At 45.2% G+C, this 20,139-nt stretch overlaps 1 protein-coding gene across 1 annotated transcript in view; it reads left to right on the top strand.

Annotated features, from left to right (window-relative positions):
• LOC115083340 (collagen alpha-1(XXI) chain-like) overlaps window positions 1–20,139 on the top strand; it is a 178,615-nt gene that overhangs the window by 126,885 nt on the left and 31,591 nt on the right. Inside the window, exons 17-18 of the mRNA XM_029587142.1 lie at window positions 7,276–7,422; window positions 8,441–8,495. Coding sequence (XP_029443002.1) covers window positions 7,276–7,422; window positions 8,441–8,495 — 202 coding nt within the window. The remainder of the gene's footprint in view (window positions 1–7,275; window positions 7,423–8,440; window positions 8,496–20,139) is intronic.

Raw genomic sequence — 20,139 nt, 5'->3', positions numbered from 1 at the left:
GACATCGCATACCATACACTGAGTTTTTGAGCATGGAGTGGTTTTTGGTGAGTGGCAAAGGGATTTTCAGCAGCACATATACGGGTGTTTTTGCGAGTTAATATAATCCAACAAATGGAATCACGCCTCAACTGAGAACCATATGATGTCCAATATTTCTTCATTCTCCCTTACAATTGCCTGGATCCAGTGACCGTATCTGACCCTTTTCTCCATATCACTCGCTTTGAGCTCCTGAACGATGGTGTCATGATATGCATGCAATTTTGCCCTTTGTGCAGCTCTTTGACATGCTGAATATGATCTCCCAATCTCCTGCGTTAGGCGACCCAGAGGTTTCGTAGGCAACTGCTCCAGACTATGTTACACGTCATCGAATGTGTACTGCAACATTTTCGGACAGCCTCCACCATGACAAAGGATCGATGATCCCATTATTTCCAGTTTCTATACCATCTTCTAAATAAAAATATTTGAGGGTACCTCACAAACACCATATTTCTTCCTAAATTCATTCTGACATCGCTTAAATTAATTAGTGACCCAATAGGTTCGCACCATGAAGACGCACTGCTCAATACTGTACACCACCATCCGGATGAGAAGTCAAATGACTGAGTGAAGGGGTACGGAGTTATGCATCCTGAAGTCACAAATGGAGGTTAAACATCGTGACAGCTGTCCAGCGCCTACCTCATCACTCCAACGCGAGGGCACCCCCGCTTGTTCAAAGCTCCATATACTGAGGAGCACATTGCACGTTGTTTTGTTTAGATTGCTTCATCCTAGTGAGAGTTATTACAGAATATTTGGGGCCTCTTTCGAGTGAATCTCCCTGTATAAAAAAAATACCTTTCCATCATTTGTAATTTTAGGTGCTTTTTCCACTGGGACTATATGGCTTAGCCAGAGCATCTCAGCTTTGTTATATTCAATATTATCTTATTTTCTATCATCCATTCCTCAACTTTCTTCAAACAACTTGTGATTTGCCCATTTATATCTGCCAGTGCATGGTTCACTGGGCAGAGAAAATGAATATCATCAGCATAGAATTTAAATTTCACTCCCAGGGACCTCAAGAGCCAAGCTAGATGAGCCAAAAAATTAAATAATGTGGCAGAAAACACCGACCCCTGAAGGACCCCTTCCCTTAGAGATCTAGGCTCCAAGGTGATATCATTCCAATGAGCATGGAAAGTGCATTCTGCAAGGAAAGATTTAAACCACTCTAGCACTTGCCCTCACACTCCAAAAGAGTACAGTTTCTTAATTAAAATTTTATGTGAGACCAGGACTGGTGCAAGGGTATTAAGTGCCCTACGCAAACCTTCTGCCTTGCGCCTGCCCCCCTCCCCCCAGTCCAGGCCCCAGCTCTGGTCTCATTCACTCAGACAGGTCCCCTCTCTTACACACACTTAGGTTCCTTGTCTCATTCACACACGCACCCTTACATAGGCTCCCTCTCTCTCTCTCTCACTAACACCATTGCTCTCTTGTACATATACAATCCAGTGGCGTAGCCAGAATTGATTTTTTGGGTGGGCACAAGGTTAACATGGGTGGGCTGTAGGCATGCAGGTCTACTAGTTGTTTTTTTACTGATAAATAATGCCAAATTATGCAGCATAGCATTCACATCTACGCCTAAGTATGAGGTTTACTTAATGATACAAACATAATTCAAGGTGATTTGTGGTACTTTAGCCTTCTTATTATTACGATTTTATACACGGCTCCTACCTGTCCATAAATTTTGAGAGAGCGGTTGTGTTGCTTATATTTAAATTGCTAACATCTCAAAATATAGATATATATTTTTACCTTTGTTGTCTGATCTTTGTATTTTTCTAATCAGTTGGTCCTGGTCTCTTTTTCCCATTTTTTCCCTTATAGCTCATTTCCTAATTCCTTTTCAGTGTCTTTCTTCTATTACTGTCTTCTTCCCTTCCACACACACACACACACACACACATACACGCTTTCTCTCACACACTCAAGCTCTCACTCTCATATGCTCTCCCCCCCCCCCCCCCCCCCCCCACAAGCTCACATTCTCTGCAGACACACATACAAGTTCTCACTTTCTCACCCCTCCCCAGGCTTATATTCTTATGCACACACAGACGCACATCCAGGCACCCATTCTCACCCACACACATAAACCCAGACTCCCATTCTCACCCACAAACCCATGCTCCCAGTCTCACCCACACATATTCAAGCTCCCATTCTCATCCATACATATACACATTTAAGGTCCTATTCTCACCCACACATACACACATTCAAGCACCCATTCTTATCCACATATTCAAGCTTCCATTCTCACCCACCCACACAAACCCAGGCTCTCATTCTCACCCATATATACACACATTCAAGCTCCCATTCTCATCCACCCACAAACCCAGGCTCCCATTCTCACCCACACATACACACATTCAAGCTCCCATTCACCCACATATTCAAGCTTCCATTCTCACCCACACATACACACATTCAAGCTCCCATTCTCACCCACACACAAACCCAGGCTCCCATTCGCAACCACACATACACACATTCGAGCTCCCATTCACCCACATATTCAACCTTCCATTCTCACCCACATACACACCCAGGCTCCAGTTTTCACCCACACACACTCCCATTCTCATCCACACATACACATTCAAGCACGTGCACAGCTTCCGCTTCCTCCCCCCAAAGCAGGAAGATCAGCTGCCTCTCCTGCTGCCACCGGACTCCTGCTATCTTCGGGCGTCGGGCCGTACGGCCCGCCGAACTTCCTGTCGGGGGGGGGGGAGCGGAAGCGCAGCGCACAACGTCCGCTTCCTCCCTCCCCCCCCCCAAGCAGGAAGATCGGCGGGCCATACGGCCCGACGCCCGCAGATAGCAGGAGGCCGGTGGCAGCAGGAGAGGCAGCTGATCTTCCTGCTTTGGGGGAGAAAGCGGAAGCTGTGCGCGGCGCTTCCGCTCCCCCACCCCCAAACAGGAGGTTCGGCGGGCCGTTTGGCCCGAAGATAGCAGGAGAACGGGTGGCAGCAGGAGAGGCCAGCTGATCTTCCTGCATTGGGGGGAGGAAGCGGAAGCTGCGCGCGGCGCTTCCGCTCCCCCCCCCCTCCCCTCCTCAACAGGAAGACCGGTTGGCCATACGGCCGCAGCAGTGCTTCCCCATGTGTGCCGTGATGGCGCGCGAGGCGTGGGTTCTCTTGTTCGCTGTCGCGGGGATGGGATCCCGCGACAGCCTTGCAGTTCCGGTGCCAGTTGGGTGGGCCTGGGTCTAAGTTGGGTGGGCACCTGCCCACCCAGGCCCACCCGTGGCTACGCCACTGATACAATCCCTCTCACTCACACACACACACACACACACACACAAAGGTGCTGTTCGTGGCCTGCCGAGACTCTGCTTTTCTCGGCCGTGAGCAGGATGGGCGCTGCTCACGGCCCGACGAGTTTCTGCTACTCGCAGCCTGTTGAGTCCCTGCATTTCTCGGCTGCAAACAAGAGGGCTCCGCATGCAGCCCCATTTGGCTACTTTTTGCCGATCCTAAAGGTTGGCGCCCTAGGCAACCACCTAGTTCACCTATTGGGACTCGTAGGCCCTGTGTAAGACTGTGTCAAATTCTGAAGCCAGATCTAAGAACACTGCATTTATTGAATCACCTTTATCCAACTCTATCAGCAATGACTATAATACTACTACTGCTACTTAATATTTCTATAGCGCTACAAGACATATGCAGCGCTGTACAAATATACAAAAAGACAGTCCCTGGTCAAAGAGACAAGCATGCAGAACAAGAGACTTGGGGTATTTCATAAAGCAAGACAATGGTTAAAAAGAAAAGAAAGTTAGTTAACAAGACTAAGCAGACAATCAGGCATAAGATTTAAAAGCAGTTTCAAAAAGGTGGATCTTTAGATGGGATTACACAGATGTTAATAACATTTTCGTCACATGATGAGCCCGAAATCCACATTGCATGTGCAGACAAAAAGTTTATGTTCATAAGTCCATAAGTCGAAGGTGAGGGTCAATTTCGGTCAATATGGACATATGTAGAATTCCATAAGTTGAGGCTATGTCCATACGTGCACCGGTTCCCTAAATAAAAATTTAAACCCCTCACCCTCCTTAATCCCCCCCAAGACTTACCAAAACTCCCTGGTGGTCCAGCGGGGAGTCAGGAAGCCATTCCTGTATTCCTTTGCGAGGAGCACGTGACGTCGGCGTCACGTCGGAGTGACGCGGACGTCACGTGATTCACCTCGCCTCCGCTCCGGGACCCCCGCTGGACACAACCGGAACTTTTGGCCAGCTTGGGGGGGCCTCCTGACCCTCCTGACCCCCCCAAGCTGGCCAAAAGTTCCGGTTGGGTACAACGAGGGGTCCGGGAGCGGAGGCGCGGTGGACCACGTGACGTCCGCGTCACTCCGACGTGACGCGGACGTCACGTGGTCCACCGCGCCTCCACTCCCGGACCCCCCGTTGGACCACCAGGGAGTTTTGGTAAGTCTTGGGGGGGTCAGGAGGGTGGGGGGAGTCAGGAGGGTGGGGGGGTTAAAAAAAAAAATAAGTTGCGTTTTACATATGCGTTCAAAATGAATGCACACCCCTAGGATCTAATACAACCTTATCATCTAGAAAGTTGTCAACTGGTTCTGCATACATTTTTTCAACCAGCTCTGTCAAACTGGACAATTTAGATATTGGCCTATAATTCCACACATCATCAACCGGCAAATTTTCCTTTTTAAGACTGGCTTCACTCTAGCAAGTTTCAGTTCATCAAGTAGTATTCCACCACACTATGATGCGTTAGTAATATCTATCAACACATTTCCAAACAGCTCCTTCATTACCCTGATCAGCCAAAATAGGCATGGATCCAAAGCATGTCCTTTGGCCCGCATTGATGTAATTATCTCTTTCATATCATTAATAAAAACTGCCTCAAAAGTAGACCAAGTTTGTTCTTCCTCTCCATTACCTCCCACAAAATATTCTTCATCAATCTCATTTTCATCTTCATCTTAATTCAAATTCACATTTCAATATAAATGGATGATTTGTTTAATAGAGTGATACAGTTCTACAAAGTAGGCTTTCGCCCTGATATTTGTCTTTAAGAGGGCAATTTTCTAGGGATGTGAATTGGGCTTCGGATGATTGAAAATATCGTACGATATTTTCAAAATCGTCAGAAATCGGGGGCTCCCCCAAAACGATAGGAAAACCCCACGATATTGTTCGTGGGGGTTCTCTTATCGTTTTGGGGGAGGGTGGGAAAATGGCACACAAAAATAACCCCTAAACCCACCCCGACCCTTTAAAACTAATCCCTTAGCTTCCCCCACCCTCCCGACCCCTCCAAAAACTTTTTACAGGTACCTGGTGGTCCAGTGGGGGTCCCGGGAGCGATCTCCCGCTCCCGGGCTGTCGGCTGCCACTAATCAAAATGGCGCCAATGGTCCTTTGCCCGTACCATGTGACAGGGTATCCGTGCCATTGGCCGGCCCCTGTCACATGGTGGGAGCACTGGATGGCCCGCGCAATTTTTAAAGATGGCGCCGGCCATCCAGTGCTCCCTCCATGTGACAGGGGCCGGCCAATGGCACGGATACCCTGTCACATGGTAAGGGCAAAGGCCATCGGCGCCATTTTTATTAGTGGCAGCCGACGGCCCGAGAGCGGGAGATCGCTTCCGGGACCCCCACTGGACCACCAGGTACCTGTAAAATGTTTTTTGGGGGGGTCGGGAGGGTGGGGGAAGCTAAGGGATTAGTTTTAAAGGGTCGAGGAGGGTTTTTTGTTTATCGGCTCGGGCGCAGCCGATAAACAAAACTGCGATCGGGCCAGCCGAAAAAAAAAACACGATGTGAATCGGAACCGGAATCCGAACCGAATCCGATTCACATCTCTACAATTTTCATACGTTTTTACATGGGTAAATGTGGGTTTATCTGCTTAAAAGCACAGCTTGGAAATTCTCTCCAGTGCAGGTAAAAGTATTATAAAAGCATGCGGAATTAGGTTGGGGGAGGGCAGGTACGCATGCGGATTTCTTTTGGAAATCCCTGCATGTATATGAACTTGCTTACTTTGTGCCTGCTTCAAAGCAGTTCTGTAGGCCTGTATTTGAAAACTGGCTTTGACAGCAGGGGGCAGAGGAAAAGTGGAATAGGATTTAGATGACAGCCAATGCTGGGCCCCGACATTTATGGTCTGGGGTACTAATATGCAGATATTAGGGAAAAAGCGCAGGATTGCTTCTACAGCCAAGTCCAAAAGCAAAGCACGATCAAGCAGCATTGTCTGAATTATCAAGAAAGCTGCTCACTCTGTAAAAAGGTTGCTAGCAATAATTTTGTTATGGGTTTGACAGTTGCTTGGTTTTGATTGTTAATATTAATACCCTTAACATAAGGCTTGGGGGTAACCTGCACGGAGCGGCAGCAACTACTATTATTATTTTTTTTTAATTTAAACAGTTTTGTATACCATTGTGCGGACAATGTCCATCTCGATGGTTTACATTTCATCAAGAATAAAACAGGAAAAAGAAAAAATACAAACTTCTCATAATTATAAATATCACTAAAACTATATTAAATTAGCAATAAAACTATAAAATTACTACAGACTAAAAGAGTAGAAACATGGGGTATCCTGCATGGAACAACAGTTACTGCCATAAGAAGTTTGCTGGGCAGACTGGATGGATCATTTGGTCTTTTTCTGCCATCATTACTATGTTATGGCTTGCAAGCGTACCCGTAGGCCTGCAATATTTGTGAGCAGGCTTAAAAGTCCTCCCCGTGAGGCCAATTTTCAGAGCTATTTATGTGAATAATTCTTAGTATGTGCATAAACTGGTTGTCTAAATATTGCCTTCCCTCTCTGCAGTGAAGAGTAAAACGTCTGTAATCTTAACCACATTTAGAGGAGGCATTCGGGATGCATTCAGGTTGGTTGGGGGAAGTGACACAAATACAGATTACATTTTCAAACGTACGAAAAAAGGACCCATACAAAAAGGAAGTGTGAATGTCCATGGATGCAAAGTACTATCATTCAGAAATGGGAAAAGTTATGCACGTATGATTAGCCACCTAACAACTCAATATTCAAGTACAATTTATGCGGGTACCTTGTGTTTGAAAACTGGGCTGTTTTGTGCTTGCTTAAAACTATTGAAAGGGCATCCAGTTAAGCCCCATACAGTGCATTATTAATGAACAACAGAATAAATAAAATGCTTTTTGCAGAAAGGCGATGCCGGGGAGATGGGAGAAAGAGGTCCTGAGGGACAGAAAGGTGATACTGGCGCTGTAGGGCCTCCCGGTCTGCGTGGATATGCAGGTGAAGAAGGACCACAAGGAAGGTCTGGACTCCCTGGATTTCCTGGAAAGCCTGTACGTATTACACGTGCTGACTCATAGCTCACGTACCATTAAAAATAAAACCGTGCCCAACAAGACTGCGCCTTTTTAGTACAGCAGAGTTCCTTTTATCCAGGTTCCCCATTCTCCAGAAACTCCTAACTCCTGGAAAACTTTGGTGGCATGGCCCTTCTGCAATCTGCTGCTCTGGGTGGTTCACGGCAGGGCCAAACAGCAGATGCGAGACTGTGAACTGTGAGACAGGGAAGGAGGGAGGGAGAGGCAGCAGCAGCCGGAGCAGCAGACTACACAAGAGCCGGGTTGGGTCCAGAAGCGGGGGAGGGTGGTAAAGTTGGGCTGCAGAGGTGAGGGGGCGGGGAATCAAAATAGTCCATAATGGGAGCTGAGGAAAAGAGAGGTGCCACCAAAAGAGAAAGTTCTCTTTTCCAGAAAAACCCTTTAGCCATAATTGCCTCAGACCTGACTAGTCCAGATAAAAGGTACACTACTGTACTGGTAGAAACAATGTCAAGTATGTTTTTTCTCAGCAAACAAAATTTATCCTCAGTAACAAAGATCAATAGTGTTAATGGATATTTTATCCTGTTTTACATGTCGATAACAAGTAATAAACTATGGATATTAGTTCTCTTGAAAAAAAACCTAATCAATATTTAAAAAGATATTTCCTTTGACCCTATAATTTTTTGTAGTATTGATGTTTAAGAGGTAGAAACTAGTTAAGTTTATGCTTTGTGGGCTATGTACTTTTGAGGGCATGCTTAGGATTACTCCAAGCCATCCACAAATTCCAATTGTATAGTAACACTTTTTCCTTTGCTTTACAGACATTATAAGAGCTATCTTGTTTCAGTGAGGATCTGTCAACATTTGGCATCTTTCATAGATTCTCACTAGCAGGCCAAAAAAAGCACACTCCATCAATGCATTTTTTTTAAACCAAAGAAATCAACCAACACAGTTGAAAATCAAGCCACCTCACCACATAAAAGTATAATAGCAAAATCCTGATTTTCCTTTTTTTTTTTAGGGACGACCCCTCACTGATGATCACATTATCAAACTGTGCAGAGATGTTCTGCAGAGTAAGTACTTTTATTGCAGTGTATTTGCATGCTACAGGTTGTGTGAAACCTTTTATTGAACCAGCAGAATGCAATGAATAGGTGGCCTAGCCTGTTCTTTGAGACTTGTAAAACCACTAGCCTTTACCTCTACTGTGTCTAAGAGTAACCTTCGTTATTAGCTAACATTCAAAGATTTGAAAACACAGGGACACTGCTTCTCTGTTTATGGAGGTAGAGTGTTTTTTTAATTGGTGAGGACTGTACCAGACTCCACTCGTTTCCTGTGCCAAGTAACAGTAGAAGAAATCAAGAGGGCAGATGCTGCTCCTAGAGATAAGAATTATTAAATATATTTTCAGCAGCTAAGCTTTTATAACTGATTTATTTTGATCTCCTGGCTCCAGTGCATAGGGAACAGGCGAGTCCGCTCTAGCTTTTCAGCTTCTGATCCAAAATAGTGTAACAGTTTTCAACATAAATAACTTTGAAATAAGATTGGGGAAACTAGGAATGGATCATTTTTTTCCATGTGGTCTGAAGCCAGGCAGCCCTTTGAGCTCTCCTTTTGAATTCTGCTTGGATATGGGTATGATATTAGTTTTCTCGTCTGGTACTCAACAGAAAATGTTCTCCAACTCCTTAAATATCTCTTCTGCAGTTTCAGTTGCCTCAGGTACAAAAAGCTTAGATTGTGAATTCCCTGGGGACAGGGAAATATGTACAGTACCTACACGTGATCCACTTTGAAGTGCCTGAAAAGCATCTTAGTTTCCTCCTTCCCCAGACAGCATGCCCAGGTGGCTTAGTGGATCTTCACCAGCCCAAGGGCTGGAAGGGTGCCTTCCCTTAAGACGCACCCTCAGAACCATACGTTGGTCATTAAGAGCTGCCATGACAGAGGCAGCCCATCTTCTCTTTTTCCCTGGACTTGAGTGTGCCACCTCCATAGCACTCCTGGGTCCAGCTAGCCCTAATGGATGGTGCTACGGCCTGAACCACAGAACTGGCTTTTCTCTAGCATTTTTAGTGCTCTGGTGGTGATCCACATTGACAGCACTGGAAAATGCTGTATCCACAGAACAGGTAAAAACACAGCAGCAATGCAAGCTCCTCTTATGGTCCTCAGCCCAGTGTTGCAAGGACCATCTCCATGGATCAGAAGATAGTGCAGCTTCTATGCCCTTACCAACTTTGACCTCTCTGCTGACATTGCCAATTATTTATTTAGTTATAGGCATTTGATATTCTGCTTTTTAACCATGAATGGCCTCAAAGTAGATTACAATAAATTTAAAGTAGGTTACAATAGTAATAGACCAAACAATATTGATTGAGCATCTATGTATTTAAAGACAGATTCATAGTTAGGTTATTTTGTTGCTTCTGTAGAAATAGGAATACTTCTGTGGTAACTAGGTTGTTGGACAAATTTGTGCCCATTGCTGTGATGATTCTATAGTGATCTGACAATGAACTTCAGCCATTACCAGTTTGAAACAGGTATGAACAAGTGACTCCGAGATAAAATGCATACAGCAGTCCCAAGTCCTCCATCTCTACATACAGTTTGGATAATTGGACTTCACTTTCTCTAAAGTGTATCGTCTTTTCCCATACAGCACCCCCACTTAACAGTTCATCGCTCATACCTGTTATGCATGCTACAGCACATCTTAAAACAGGTGAACCTGTCGCATTTTAGACTGATGGGATGATAAGCAGGGTAGAATTTGACTGGGCTTCTCTCATGTTCCATAGCTTCACCATCTGTGTGGGCTGAAGGTCACCGGAGAGGCAGCATGTTGTGGTGGGGCAGTAAGAGATAAAACATAAGAAAACAAATACTTAAACTCTAACGTTTATTTGTTATTTGGATTTAATAACCACTTTTTGAATACAAGATTCACCCATAGAAACACAGAAGCATACATAGAAATGACGGGTGCTGGAGAGGAGTCCAAGGCAAGCTGGAGTCATGGCAGGCAGCAGAGAGGCAAGGTTTCAGGAGCAGAGCCGAGGTCAGAGCCAGGAGATCCCATCAAGCCTGGTCCAGACGAAGCAGGGGCCAATACCAGAGAATCAGTCCAAGCAAAGAAGGAGGAGGCAAAGGAACAAGTAGGAACAGGAACCAGGAACACGACAGGAACAGGAGTCAGGAACGAAGACAGGAACCAGAAACCAGGAACTAGCAGCGAGCAATCGAGGAGACCTGTTGCGGCGAGCCCTGACTGTCAGGGCTCGCCTAATATAGGCCCTGGCAGGTGACATCATCTGGAAGGGCTGGCAGCCTTAGTGTGCGGCGGGTCCTTTAAATAGAACAGAGAGGCGTACGCGTGCCTGGGGGAGCCAAGACATGGGAGCAGACGGCGGCGGCGTCTTAGCCGCGTCTCAAGCCTGTCGGCAGCAAGCAGGGCCGGAAGAGGAGGGCAGCGTTAGAAGCGGTCCCTCTATGAGGCGAGGATGCTGGAGCCTGCCTCTGGCAGGGTGGCAGGCCGGGTAAGGAAGGCCTGTCGTGAGCTCCGCGGCCAGCCGACGCAACAGGACTGTACTACGACTTCTCATATTCGCCAATATTGACTATTGCAATTCACTTTGACTTGGCCTACCTCTTTTAACCATTCGTCCCTTACAAATTCTCCAGAACTCAGCAGCTAGAATCTTACCTGGCACCAAGAAATATGAGCACATCACCCCAATTTTGATATCACTACAGTGGCTACCAATAAAATTCAGAATCGAATACAAAGTACTAACCATCTTACATAAAATTATACATGAAGAACAAACAGAAAACTTCACATACCTCAACGAAATCTTCAATCAGCTTACAAAGGTCTATTAACAATCCCATCAGTATGATCCGCACAACTCTCAAAAGTTCGAGAACGTGTAATCTCGCTTACAAGTTCAAAATTATGGAACATACTTCCTACCGAATTACGATTACAAACGAGTCTTAAGACATTCAAAAGGGACATAAAAACCTGGCTATTCATGAAGGCATACCAAGATCCTTAACAATCCATTCAACCTTTACTACTAATCATTCCACAATATTTTTAACTTCTTTTTGTATTGCTTTTAATATTTACTCTATACTGAACGACGGTATATAAAAATCAATAAATAAAATTAAATAAATAAATAAATAAAATATTAACCCCCTTCAAAAAAATGAAGGAGGGTTAATATTTTTAAAGATTTTTAAAGCAAGACTTCCCTTGGGTAAATCCATGTTGACTGTGTTCCATTAAACCATGTCTTCCTATATGCTCTGTGATTTTGATCTCTAGAATAGTTTCCACTATTTTTCCCAGCACTGAAGTCACAGTCACTGGTCTCTAGTTTCCCAGATCACCCTTGGAGCCCTTTTAAATATTGGGGTTACATTGGACACCCTCCAGTCTTCAGGTACAATGAATGATTTTAATGATAGGTTACAAATTTTAACTAATAGATCTGAAATTTCATTTTTTAGTTCCTTCAGATCCCTAGAATGCATACCATCCAGTCCAGGTGATTTGCTACTCTTTAGTTTGTCAATCTGGCCTACTTCATCTTCCAGGTTCACAGTGATTTGGTTTGGTTCAATTCATCTGACTCACCCTTGAAAACCATCTCCGGAACTGGTATCTCCCCAACATCCTCATTAGTAAACACAGAAGCAAAGAATTAATTTAGTCTTTCTGCAATGGCCTTAACTTCCCTAAGAGCCCCTTTAATCCCTTGGTCATCTAACGGTCCAACCAACTCCCTCACAGGTTTCTTGCTTTGGTTATATTTTTTAAAGTTTTATTATGAGTTTTTGCATCTACAGCCACCTTCATTTCAAATTCTCTCTTCGCCTGTCTTATCAATGTTTTATACTTAACTTGACAATGCTTATGCTTTTTCCTATTTTCTTCAGATCAATCCTTCTTCCAATTTTTGAAGGATGTTTTTTTTGGCTAAAATAGCCTCTTTCACCTCACCTTTTAACCATTCTGGTAATCGTTTTGCCTTCCTTCCACCTTTCTTAATGCGTGGAATACATCTGGACTGCGCATCTTGGACTGTATTTTTAAACAATGTCCATGCCTCTTGAACACTTTTAACCTTTTCAGCTGTGCGTTTCAGTTTTTTTCTAACTATTTTCCTCATTTTATCAAAGTTTCCCTTTTGAAAATATAGTGTTAGAGCAGTAGATTTACTTATTGACCCCCCCTTCCAGTTATTAGTTTAAATTTGATCGTGTTATGATCACTGTTGCCAAGTGTGTTGCAATGTGGACCCTTGAGCTGGCTAGAGGATGAAGAAGATCCGCTGAGGGAAGGCCCACAGCGGAACTCATAACCGGGAGGCGGAACAGGGACAGGAGACCAAGCAGGACCTTCACTTATACCAACCCCCGTTCGCTGCAGGTTGAGCCCTTGGGTATGGGGGGGGGGGCCAGCAGGACTTAGGCGGTGGTCTCCTGGTGAAGAGGAGTCCAATGAACTGGCTGAGTCGAGGCAGGCGGAAGTGAAGCGGAGCCGGGGGTAATCCAGAGGTCGTGGCAGACAGCAGCGGTGCAAGACGAGGAGACGAACCAGCAGTCAGGGCAGGCAGCAGAGCAGCGGAGACCAGAAACAAGCCAGGGATCAGGACAGGCAGCAGACGAAGGATACCAGAAGCCAAGCCAAGTCAGGAACCAGGAAGACAAGCCAAGGTGGGAACAGGAACTGGAACTCAGAGGCAGGAGCGGAGCAAGGACTGGATCAGGAACATGAAGGCAGGAACAAGCAGGACCAGGATCAGGAACAGCAACTAGTTACTGCAAGAGTGAGACCTGTTGCTAAGGCAAGGAGTGAATGTTAGAACTGGCCTATTTATAGGCCTTTGCTGATGACATCATATTGGGGGCCGGGCCGAGGTTTCGCGGCACGGCCCCTTTAAATTCTGATCTTCAGTGCGCATGCGCGCCTAGAGGGGCGGAGTTAGAAGCTGAGTTTGGCGGTGTCTCCCTGGTGGGGAGAACGCCGCGGGAAGGCCCCATCGCGGCCCAGCGGGGAGGAGAAGTCGCCGAAGATCCCCCGGCATCCCTGGTAAGAGAAGGGGAGCCTGGTCGCGGCTGTCCGCGGCCAGGTTTCCCAACAAAGTGGCCCCACCACCATTAACTCTCTCACCAAATTCTGCGTTCCACTAAGAATAAAATGTAAAATACCTCCCTCTCTATTTGGTTCCTGAACCAATTGCTCCATGAAGCAGTCGTTTATTACATCCAGGAACTTTAAGTCTCTAGCATGTCCAGATGTTACATTTAGCAGGACAATATTGGGGTAATTGAAATCTCCCATTATTACTGCAATGCCAAAATGGTTAGCTTTCCTGATTTCTCTTAGCATTTTATCATTTGTCTGACCATTTTTTCCAGGTGGACAGTAGTATGCTCCTATCATAATACTCTTACCCAACACACATGGGATTGCTATCCATATAGATTCTACTGAGCATTTAGTCTCTTGTACGATGTTGGACTCTATACCCTCCCGGACATGAAGTGCCACACCCCCACCAAGTTGATCCTCCCTATCATTGCGATATAATTTGTACCCTGATATGGTACTGTCCCATTGGTTATCCTCCTTCCACCAGGTCTCTGTGATGCCAATTATGTCAATCTCATCATTTGCTGCTATACACTCTAACTCTCCCATCTTACTTCTTAGACTTCTGGCATTGGCATACAGACATTTCAAAGTGTGTTTTTTGTTTGTATTAACAACTTGCTTTTCATTTGATAGGGATAATTTGGAAATCTTTAGCTCATAAGGGGAATGGAACAACTCCCCTATGAGGAACAACTCCCCTATGAGGAAAGACTAAAGAGGTTAGGACTTTTCGGCTTGGAGAGGAGACGACTGAGGGGGGATATGATGGAGGTGTTTAGAATCATGGGAGGTCTAGAACGGGTAGATGTGAATCGGTTATTTACTCTTTCGGATAGTGGAAGGACTAGGGGACACTCCATGAAGTTAGCATGGGGCACATTTGGAACTGATCGGAGAAAGTTCTTTTTTACTCAACGCACAATTAAACTCTGGAATTTGTTGCCAGAGAATTTGGTTTGTGCAGTTAGTATAGCTGTGTTTAAAAAAGGATTGGATAAGTTCTTGGAGGAGAAGTCCATTACCTGCTATTGAGTTCACTTGGAGAGTAGCCACTGCCATTGACAATGGTTGCATGGAATGGACTTGGTTTTTGGGTACTTGCCAGGTTCTTATGGCCTGGATTGGCCACTGTTGGAAACAGGATGCTGGGCTTGATGGACCCTTGGTCTGACCCAGTATGGCATTTTCTTATGTTCTTATGTTCTTAAGTGATTTTTTACATATAGGCATATGAACTACATTTGCTTTTATTGAAACATCTCTGTTGGGATGTCCTAACTCTCCTGTTTCATTAGTATCCTTCAAGGATACATTTCTTCAAACCATGCACTGCTGAATGACTGTCGGCTTTCCCCCTTGTTCTAGTTTAAAAGCTGCTCTAGCTCCTTTTTAAAAGTTAGTGCCAGCAGCTCGGTTCCATTCTGGTTAAGGTGGAGCCCATCCTTTCGGAAAAGTCTCTCCAGCTCCTTACAAAGCTGAATCCCTCTTCCCTGCACCATCGTCTCATCCACACATTGAAACTCTGGAGCTCTGCCTGCCTCTGGGGACCTGCACGTGGAACAGGAAGCATTTCAGAGAATGCCACCCTGAAGGTTCTGGATTTCAGCTTTCTACCTAAAATCCTAAATTTGGCTTCCAGAACCTCTCCCCCACATTTTCCTGTGTCGTTGGTGCCCGCATGTACCATGATAGTTGGCTCCTCCCCAGTACTGTCTATAATCCTATCTAGGTGATGTGTGAGGTCTGCCAGCTTTGCACCAGGCAGGCAAGTTATCAGGCATTCCTCACATCCACTAGCCACCCTGCTATCTACATTTCTAATAATTGAATTACCAACTATGTGTTAGCACCGCCGGCCGTGGCAGGCCGCAATCAGGGCTGGGCCGGCGGTCGCAAAATAAATAATTACTTAGGTGTCGGGCATCATCGAGGGCTCCTGCGGGTGCAGGCAGCCCTCTTCAGCTTTCTCCGGCGGCCGCTGCCGCGGCCAGGCTTGGCAGCATGGTCCCACGGACGATTCAGCTCCTCCCCCTCTGCCTTCCCTAGAGCCACACATGCAGCTGATGACTGCTCTTAAAGGAGCCATGACAGGAAATAGTCATGGCTCCCCCTGAGACTCCTCCCCTGATTTCCTGTACTTAAGGCAAGGTCTGAGCCTCAGACCTTGCCTTGGTATCAAGGTTCCTGGCTGAGTTTGTTCCTGAGCTTCTGGATCTTGTTTCTTCATCCCGTTCTACTTCCCTGCTCCGTGGATTGACTCTTGGCTTCTGACCTCTGGACCGGCATTCGTGTTTCCCTGGCTTGATCCTGGTACGGCTTGCGACCCTTCTCCTGATTTCTCCTGGACTGGCTTCGGACCCTTCTTCTGCTTTGATCTTGGACTGGACTTCGAACCCTCTTGTGTACCGAACCCTCGGACCGGCTTTGGACTACTCTATGACTCCGTCTGCGAGACTACTATGACCTGCTGGAGGCGCCAGCCATCTGGAACCCATGAGGGTAGGAGGGTAGGATTTGTAGCCAATTTGTAGCCAATGTCTGACCCCAGCCCCCTGCATCCAGACCTTTCTTCAGTCTTCAAGGGAGTCTCCTAAGTCCCAGCGGCCGGATCCTTATGGGCTTCTCCTGGGAGGTTTTAGAGCTTCCAGAGCGAAGTCTTTGTTCTACAGCTACAGTATTCGGCCTCGCCCTTTGACGGTAGAGACCTGAGGGGATTATTTCCTTTTAGGTAGTGCTGACTCTACCTTGGAACAGGGGTCCACCTTCTGATTCATAACACTATGATGGCCGGCCTAACCTTTCCCTCCTGGGCAGTAGCCCTGGGAGACTTGTCCTCAGTGCAAGAGGACAATACATCTCCTGGAGAGCAGGTCCTTGCTACAGGACCACTTCCTGCTACACCAGGGTGATGTTCTCCAACTGGGAGACCTTTCTGATCCAAGGCAGCACTGGGGCTGCCAGACTGGATTTGGGACTTGGCTACTATGTCCCTGAAGGTCTCATCAATGTACCTCTCTGTCTGCCTCAGCTCCTCCAAGTCTGCTACTCTAGCATCCAGAGATCGGACTCGTTCCCTGAGAGCCAGGAGTTATTTGCACTGAGTGCACACATACAATCTCTCACCGGTGGATGAAAAATCATACATGTGACACTCATTGGAAAAGACTGGAAAGCCCCCCTCTTGCTGCTGGACTGCTGCCTTCATTTTAATTTTGTTGAGTTCCTAGTTAAGTTTAGGATATTAAGAAAGTTGAAATGAGTACTTTAAAGTTACAGGTGGATTTACTAATTAATCAGCTCATGTCTTACAAGGGGATGATTAAACTTTCAATAAGGGCTGGTGCAATAGTATGATTTAGATAAGAGCACGATTGATTTTTAATGAGGAAGTGTCTCCTGCCTAAAAATCAAGGGTTGAATTTTTGGGAACGGCAGACACTAGAATTAACTACCTCTGGTTTGCTTATTATCTCAGACACACACAAACTCTAAAGAATATATTCCACTATTTCACCTTTCTCCAAACTTTTTAAGTCCAAAGATTTCCCAAAATTATACTTACCAGTCCTCTTTAACCACCCTTAAAGTGATTTTCACTCAAAGAACTGAAGTGCTTGGGCCTTCCGATCCTCTTCTACTGCAAAGGGTGTGGAGCCTCTGGAAGCTGGGGCTGCGGAGTTCAATCCCTAGATCGCTTGCTGTGACTTCTGGAGTCCTCTCCCGGGGGATGCTGGGAGCAGTATGCAGATAAGCCTTACGGTCCTCTTCTACTCCCAGGGAGTTCCCCAAGTCCACCTTACAGTCAGCAGAAGCAATTCCCATTCCAACCACTGTTTCTTCTCTTCCTCAATAGGCTATACTTCTCACAATCCTAACATCAGTTTCTCCCACCTTAAGTGCTTCCAGTACTCGCTCTCCATTCTCCATAGAAAGCAATCCTTCTGAAGTTTCTTCTGTCCCATATAAGCAAAAGCATAGACTTCCCCAGTGTCCCCCATCTCTCACCCTTCCATGGCGTCCTCATTCTACATTCTCCCCTTCTGACTGTGGGATCTCCAGACTCTCCTCTAAGCCTGAGACTCAGATTGTGTTCCCTGGTTATTTCCCCTTAAGGAGAAACACCTACTCCGTCTTGGGCCTTTCCTTTTGAGGGGAGATAGTCCTTGCAGGGTCCTCTCCAGTTAAAATCCCACCACAGGCAAACCTAGTCCCTGGCTGGGCTCTCTCCAACTCCTCCCACCAAATCTTAAACCAGCATTTTATATTGAATGACCACTCCCTCTACAAGACTTCTCTCTCCATTCTTCTTGAAAGAGAACCTGCCCATTAGGGTCTATTAACCCCTATTCCCACATTTCTTTCAAGGCAAATTCTGTGTTAATTTTATCAGAAAGTACGCCATCTTATATAGAAGAAACTGACAAATTCCACTATCCTACAATACGTTCATACTCTCCATCAGTTTCCTCAATTTAGATTAGCACCCGAGTGGAGGCCAAGTAATCTCCCCCTCCTAGAATCCTTTCCAGGGTTTATTAGTGACAAAAAGGGCTCCTTTCCTGGGAGATCTATCACATAAGATTTTCTAGGACACAAGCCTATATAACATGATAAAGTAATTACAAGTGGAATGAGAAGGGCCTGACAGACTATCTCCTCATCATCCCAGTATCGGCCCAGGAAGACCAACTAGAGAAATGGACACAGTCTTGTCCCCTAGTCATAAAACTGCACTGGTTCTGCTTCTTCTGTTTAAATCAGTCCAACAATGAGAAAAAAATTCTCATGATGACATGTCTTAAGAGGTCTGTAAAGGACCACAAATGCTGTGCTACATAGAAATTTAAAGGGCCTTTCTGCATTAATATAAATTATTTCCATGAGGGTAGGAGGGTAGGATTTGTAGCCAATGTCTGACCCCAGCCCCCTCCTTCCCCTTGGCCTATCAATGATGATTTCATGGTAAATGTGCATGTGTGTGGCAGAGCAAGTGTTCCACCTGCTTTCATTTATAAATTAGATTTATGGATTGTGTTATACACAGAAGCGCAACATGATAAGCAATAAATATAAATGTACCTCTCCTCTAAACCTGGAGAAAGTGGGAGGGTAATTTTCAAAAGGATTTATGTGCGTAAAGGCAGGATATATCATTGCAATTTTCAAAAGCCCATCTACACGCATAAAGTGCATTTATGCCTGTAAAACCCAATTTTAAGTGTATAAATCCTTTTTAAAATTACCCCCTGTATGTCTATTTTTAGTTGAGCTTTATCTCTACTGCTTAACATCTACCATTAGTCAAACTGGGTGGATGATTCTGCACTACAGGATAACCTTCATTTGTCTTTTCCTTTAAGTAATGTGCTGAGAGAGATGACCTCTAGAGGGAGCATAGCCCTGGTATTTACCGTATATAAGTCTGAATTTCTGAGCTTGAAGAGAGGTTATTGAGACACAAGAGAGGAGAAGGCGTTGAGATCCTAAGATATCCATTAGGGCCTGCTGGTTCTTCCAGTCCAGAAGGGCCTCTCTTTTACCATGGTTGCTGTATGTCAAAGAACAGCTCCTAGGCACATATCAAGAGTCCTATGGGGAATTATGGACACAATTATCTAAAAGAACAATTTCTAGCCCACAAGAATGCTAGCAGGGTGTTATCAAAGCTACTAGTGAGTACTACCTAGTTTCTATCATGGGGTCAAACCTGGAAATGTATTTTACCCTTTTGTGATCCTGGAACTAAAGGAGGCCTAATGTGTTTGCTGCTGTTATGGTTTACAATCTGTGTGTATAGTATCTGCTACCTTGTGCCATGAGGGATGGCAAACTTGATTAGTAAATTTATGAGTGTGTTTGGGCCAGAGAATGTTGAACATCTTAGATTCTATAAAACACAAAGTTTCTGATTGTGTAGCAGACAATCATAGAATATTCTCAAACCTCCTATGATTTCTAGCTTTGATTAAAATGTTGCAGTCCCACAGAGGTTCATGAATAACAGAGCAGGAAAATGTCTATAGATGTAGAGAGATATTAGGATGAATGAAACAATAGATAAAGTCCCTATAGCTATTCACTCAGGGACCCAAATCATCTAATTCCTAATCATATGGAATGTTGGAAAGAATTATATGAAAGGGATCAATATCCATCTGTGTATCTGTGCATAGGCACAAAAACTCTTTAAAAAAAATAAAAAGAATGGATATTCACCAAATTTTGCATGTAGGAAGAAAATGTGACTATCTCAGATGAGTTTCAAAACTAGAAACATCAGATCAATATGTTCAGAGAACCAAGCCTCCAAAGAAATACCTGTTGCTTTCTATGGCAAACTGCAGACTGTTGAAAAGAATTCCACTCCAAAAGCACCCCCTCCCACACACACACACACACACACACCACCCCCTCCCTTCCTATACTTTGGCCCAGAGCAATACAAGTAGACAGAAATAGAGAAAAATAACTGTTACGAGCGCGCGCGGGCACGGTCGTCGTAAGCGGGTGGTGAGCCCTTGGGCCACGGCGAA

The sequence above is a fragment of the Rhinatrema bivittatum genome, chromosome 2 (genome assembly GCF_901001135.1).
Source record: "Rhinatrema bivittatum chromosome 2, aRhiBiv1.1, whole genome shotgun sequence".
NCBI lineage: Eukaryota > Metazoa > Chordata > Amphibia > Gymnophiona > Rhinatrematidae > Rhinatrema > Rhinatrema bivittatum.
Note: the sequence above shows the minus strand (reverse complement) of the source record. Positions and strands in the feature narration are given on the sequence as shown.